This window comes from Dasypus novemcinctus, chromosome 2, assembly GCF_030445035.2.
Source record: "Dasypus novemcinctus isolate mDasNov1 chromosome 2, mDasNov1.1.hap2, whole genome shotgun sequence".
Lineage (NCBI taxonomy): Eukaryota > Metazoa > Chordata > Mammalia > Cingulata > Dasypodidae > Dasypus > Dasypus novemcinctus.
Window position 1 is genome coordinate 143,892,372 of NC_080674.1, and position 6,067 is coordinate 143,898,438.

At 55.0% G+C, this 6,067-nt stretch overlaps 1 protein-coding gene across 1 annotated transcript; it reads right to left on the minus strand.

The window, feature by feature from the left end:
* Positions 1-2,315: 2,315 nt before the first annotated feature.
* On the minus strand, positions 2,316-3,894 carry SMIM32 (small integral membrane protein 32). The gene has a single exon (XM_058279109.1). It carries the CDS (start codon positions 3,306-3,308, stop codon positions 3,000-3,002), a length of 309 nt encoding a protein of 102 aa, XP_058135092.1. The 5' UTR covers positions 3,309-3,894; the 3' UTR covers positions 2,316-2,999.
* Positions 3,895-6,067: the final 2,173 nt, after the last annotated feature.

The window sequence follows — 6,067 nt, forward strand, 5'->3', positions numbered from 1 at the left end:
GCTTTATTATGGCAGAACAACCCAAATAGTCAAGAGACAAGGGCTCTATTCTATATTTGGCCTCATAGACCCACCAAAGGCTTTTCCAAGGCATCATGGGATGATTGGGATAGCAAAGGGCAGGAGGCTGTGTGAACAGACCCACCTCCCTAAGTGGACACCTTAGTGTCCACTCACCACATTGTAGTCCTCTTTCTCTAGATTTCAGTAGAGGACCTATGAAAATTCCACCACATCCCTGCTGCCCAGGGGAGATTCTGGGGCTGGATCCAATGTGAGAAAGAACCCATTCTTGCTCAGTCCAACACTGGCCTTGAGAGAGGAACAAAATTGCTCTGGGTCGTCATAGTGCTGTAAGATAGAACCCGGGTCTAGTTCCTGCTTTGTTTCTAGGTTCGCACTCTATACTGGTCCCATTATCCAGGAATTGTTCCAGAAGTATTTGTTTAAATTGGCCAGGCCTTTGGTAAGCTGAGGTCACCACAACCCTGTAGAGATATCAGAGAGATGTTGTCTAAACTGTCTCCATCTTAGCACTTTTAGGCTTTGATCCCTTGATGCATTGGACCAGTATTTTACAGAAGGACCCAAGAACCTCCTGGATGACTTTTGCTCTAGCTGACTCTGACCCAGGAACTTTAGGTGACTTCTAAGCTAATCATCCATGTGTGTTCTCTCTTGCAAGACCGGCCCTTGCATTTTTTTGTGATCTCAGAAGAGAGTGAGCTCTAGTGAGAGTACATCCTATTTGTTGGACAACTTTTCCCATAGGAGACCGACAGATGCTGCTCAAGTCCATAACTCAGAATAATAGCTAACATTTGGGTGCTTGCTGTGTGCAAGCTTAGTGCTAGCGTGTGAGTTGGGTTATGTAACATTCAACCCTGGGAGCTAAATAATATAATTAGCATTTTACCGATAAAGAAATAGATGAAGTTTAGATTAATCTGCACAAGATCACATAGCTAGTGAGAGGTGGAGCTGGGATTTGAATCCAGGTAGTCAGACTCCAGAGCTTGTACTTCTGACCACTCTGTTCATTACCTTAAAATCAGGCTGTCTGGAGATGTGGTGGATGAACACTCTGCCTCTGCACTCACTCCTGCCCCTCAGACCCCCTAGACCAAGGCTGAATGCTTCCCCATAGCAGCAGTGTGTGGTTTCAGTATGCCAGTCCGGGGTCCTCACATCTTGTCACATTTATTCCCATCTAGTCCTCTCTGCAACCAAGTTTCATACAGATAGCTAGGTTATTGTTACTGCAGGCTGGAGACTTTTGGCTTAAAGACCAAGCTAAAATGTTCTGTGAGGTTATCATAGAAGTTGCTTTATTAGAGCCTGGCTGGGTTTGCTCTCAAAAGACCAGGTACAGCCAATGCAGGGACAACTTCATGGGATAGGAGCCAGTAGGGATTCTTGGGCAGTGGTGGGGTGGTAGAGGTGGGGAGGCCTGGGTGGAGACCCTGAAGCCTGGGAGCTCTCTTTCCTGAGCCTCACTTTGAGCCTCTGGGGTTCTTAGGTTTGCAGGATTTTGTGCCTATATGTAGTTTACTCTGGAGTAAGAATCTTTAGCATTCTTCAGTTTCTCAAAGTGGGAGTGATTCCCAAATGATTTAGAACTACTTCAAAGTTCTTTTTTAGACTAACCTTCTCTAAGATCTTCTGTCCCCAATGAGCCAGGTGACTTGTGAAATTACTTTAAACCCTAGAGGAAGACTTCCTAGAATTAGGTTAACTTTGTAAATGGTCAAGGTTACCACAAACCTTTCTATTCTCTCTCAGGTTCTTTGAAATCATTTTCCCAAAACTGGGTTTATTCATCCAATTCTTTCCTGATAGATTTTCCAGAGCTTCCCCCTTGCTTGCTTTGGGAAGAAGGGCTGAGCAGCTACCTGCTTGGCTTAATCCTCAGGCCCTTCCAGGTGACAAATCTGGTAAAGTCAGGGCTCTTCTGAGGCTTCAGGCAATGGGAGGCTCTGACTGCAAAGAGGATGCCTGGTAGAATGAACTACCCTGCATGAAGGTCTCAGTGGAGCAGTTACCGGAAATTAATTCAGCACCTCAGGCAGCAATGCCCACTTTGTGACTAGTCTAGAGAAAAACTTCCCAGAGCAAGTAACTGACTTTTCTGCGTAAAACGCTGGAGAGGAAGTATTGGTCATTAGACTACCCTGGGCCACACAGAGTGGCAGGTGGGGTTGTGGAGGCTGGCGGGGTTGAAAGGTGGAGTAGGTGGGCCTGCTTAGAGCCAAGGGCAACTGCCTTTATCCCATCTAATGAAGATCAACCATGACCAGAGAGTTCTCAACATTGGGTTTAATTCGGTGAGGTTTTATTGTAGAAATGCGGCCCGGTAGATAAAGGACCTTTTAACTGTCCCCGCCCCACCCGTGCCCTCAGAGGGAACTGGATCTTTGGACCCCGGTAGGACCCACTGTAACCCCGTCACTTTCCTGTGAGGACGAGGCCCCCAACAGCCATCGTTCCAAAGTCCAGGTGAGTGTACGCTCAGATCCTAGTGGGGTCCTCGGTGCCAAGGGATGAGAGAGGCGGCAGCAGCCGGGAGGAGACTGAGACGGTCCACAGAGTCAGGGAGTCCAGACAGGCAGCTCGCCACTAGTTGCGCGCTCGCCGGACCTGCCCCTTCAGCTTAGAAAGTGAGAAAAGTCGCGCGGCGGCGAGGAAGGCTCCTGCGCCCAGGCAGGCGCAACGTCTTTCAAGAAGGCCCCCCGGCTGGACCCGCTGTCCAGGGGAAGAAAAGCTCTGCCAGGGCATCAGAACCTTGGGATCCCTGACTGCTGGGATCGGGACCTAGCAGCCTTCAAAGCTTCCGCTTCCCTTTGCAGGTTGTGGCCCTAGGTCGAAAAGGATCTCTGGGTCAGAACGCAGGGTTCCCAGGGACCAGCGCCCCCCAGCGTCAGGCCCACTCTGCTCGGCTCATATTGGTTGGTCTCGGCCTGGGCAGGGTGCCCGCCCGCTGGCCTGGGATCAGTCTGCTGCTACACCGGCCGCTTCCAGGGCGCACGGGCGTCGCGCAGCGAGCGGTCGTGGGGCAGCGCGGCGAAGGCCGAGTGGCGCAGCTGGCAGCCGATGAAGAGGACTACGAGCGCCACGGAGAGCAGCAGCAGGAAGAAGAGCAGCAGGTAGGTAGGCAGGTCGGGCTTGGTGGCCGCGCCGTCCCGTATACCGCGCGCCGTGGCCAGCTCCAGCGGCAAAGCGCCCTCTGTCTTGATTGTGGCTCCCGGAGCCAGAGCGCCGCCTACCGCCGCCTCGGGGCCACCCGTGGCGTTGAATACGTCGCCGTACATGGCCCGTGGGTCTTGCTGACCCTGGGCGGACAGCCTCACTTCGCCTGGCACGGGTCCGCGCCCCCGGGCGCCTCCATGGCGCGCCCCTCCCACCCTGCTGCGCGCAACTGACCGAGAGTCGGTGCCTTCAGGTTCAACTGGGGTTGCAGAGACTCTGCGACGCGTCCGCTCACTCAACTCGGCAGTCAGCTTCCTTTCCCGCCGGGCGGCAGACCCCCAGGGCTCGGAGCTGCACTGCTCCGCGCCCGCGCCCCTCGGGTTTTCCGGTTTCCTTGTAGTCGCCACGAATCACTGACCACGGTTTTACAGCCGGCCTCCGCTCGGACCCCCGGCTCGGGCAATCCCCAGGCGCCTCTGGGTTGCGGCGGCTGCAAGAGGTGCGGGGTGAGCGCGGCCGCAGATCGGGGGCCCTGCTCAGCACCGGGATGCAGAATCCACCGAGGGTGGGTGGCCGGGGAGTCCTCCGCGTTCTCCTGAGCAGCTACTGCTGTGTCTCGGGGCAGTCCTGCAGCCTCGGGCCCCTGTCGAGACGCCTGGTGTGCGTTGAGACTGTCCCCGCACTGGCTGCTGCGCTCCTGTCTCAAACAGGAGACTGAGGTTTGAGGCTGCTCGGAGCACTCTCTGGTCCCTGGCGCGGGGCGGGACTGGCGGCGGCTGCCCCCAGGGAGCGTCTGTGAACCAATGAGGATGAGAGAGGACACAGCCGCGACTGCCCCCGGCCGGGTTGCAAATCACTCACCGACAGAAGGACGTACCAAGAGAGAAAGAAAAACAAAAACAAAACTAGGGGTCACAGAAAGACTGACAGAGGCACAGTTACAGACATACGAACAGAGACAGATCAGTTGAGGACAGCAAATATACTCAGAGTCAGGCTCAGCTGTGCGTGGACACCTGCTTCCACCCACCTTTATATTCTCTCTCCCAGCAGGGCCCATTTGGCAAGGAGCTCCCCATTGGCTCCAGGGTTGCTCAGGTGAGCACACCACTTTTGGGGGGTGCCCAGTGCAAACACAGAAGCCTCCCAGAGGAGTGCCTTTTAAGGTGGCATTGGTCACACGGGTCCAGACATGCTCTCTCCTTAGGTCCTGAGGCACATATGCTTCCCCCACCATGAGCTACTTCCTCCAGCTGTCCTTGCCTCTTCTGCTCGCATACAGAGGGTCGATTGGAGGACATGATGCTGGCAATGGCCTGCCTGTCCTCGCAGCTCTCGCAGTGGCTCTGTGGCTGGGACAGAGGTGGGCAGGCAGCGGGACTGAGGGAGGCCCTCCTATTCCAGGAGTCCAAAACTCTTCATTCCTCTGAGAAGTCTTCCAAGCCTGCCAGACTAGAACAGGAACCATGGCCCTGGGTTCTCACAGGCCCTGCAGAGCTACTCAGGAGGTGCTTACTGCCCCAGACTGTCGTGGCCTGGCAGGGCCGAGCTTGCTGGAGCGAATAAGTTGCCTAAGGGAGCAAAATGAAGGAGGCACTTGCTGTCAGGGCAGTACAAGTGAAGGGTTAGGGCGAGTGCCTCCTTCATTTTTTTTACCCCAGGCCTCTCACTCCCTCACCCTGGTCTGGGCTCTGTTGCCTGGGTCACTTATATGAGATCCCCACAGGGTCAACCAAATTCTCCTGTCTCTCTCTCTACCCCTCTTTTCCCCTCTGCCATCAAAGACTGCGGCCCATGGCAGGAGCTAGGTAAGCATTGGCTGAATGAAAAGACGAGCTCATTATTCTTCCTCCCCCATCCCGCCTCATTCCCAGCAACTTGGGCATAACAGGAATACCAAGGTAAGCAAGGCGCCCCTCCTCCACAGTTCATCCCACAGTTCCCCACTCAGCCCAGCAGAAACACCTCTGTGACCTCTTTGTGTGACTTTTCAAACTGTGGTCCCAAGGCCTGACTCTACAGAGTGACTGCTGAGTGAGGTGCAGAAATACCCAGAGGCCTCTTCAGTGCTTCCCTCTCAGGCCCAGGGACTGGCCTGTGGGGTGGAGGGCAGAACGCTGCAGGCTTTAGCACTGCACCCACTACTCAGTCACTAGCCTCGACAGGGCCCTCTTGGGTCCTGTGGCGCTCCCCTGGGTCCTGAGCTTGGCTGCTGCTTAGACTAACACCTCATTTTCCAGATGGGAAAACTGGCTCAGAGAGGGGCAAGGGCTTATCTGTGCACAGCGCAGTCACCACTTAACAGGGATGCAGTGGCAGCGACGGCTGTGGGCCGGTCAGGTGAGCGGTAGGGAGCTCCTTTCTCTCAAGGCCTGACCTACTTCAGACAGCATTTCACTCAGCCAGCAGGATCCTGGGGGACATTATCTGAAACCAGAGGGGGCCCCTTCACGGACATCCTCAGCCATGGGGAGGGTCAGCGTGGGATTGGTTGGACAAGGTTTTATCCCGGTGCAGCCCGTGCTGCCAGTTACTTTCTGCGTCCTGGTAAGGCTTGGAGGCAGGGCTTGAGTAGCTTAGTTTGGGGTTCGGCCTGGACCTCCTCCACGGGTCTGAATGGGGTGTAGTATGGCCTTGCTTGTCCTGCTTCCTCTCAGGTCATGAAGTAGGTCAGAGCCCGGCTCCGGGCTTCCATTTCCGACTCGATTGAGAGGTCCTGAGTGGAATCTGGAGTGGAGCCCAGCAACTTGGGTTATAAAATGGAGGGTTGCTCTCAGTGATCTCTGGTCCCACTCTGGAAAAGTGCTTAGGGAGCCTGCAAAAGACTTGGTGTAGATAGAGGACCCCTTTAGCCCACCGGAGGGGAAGCTCTTTGAATCTG

Excerpts from the sequence above, each read along its gene's own strand:
- SMIM32 (XM_058279109.1), bottom strand. The coding sequence starts at position 3,308 with ATGTACGGCGACGTATTCAACGCCACGGGTGGCCCCGAGGCGGCGGTA.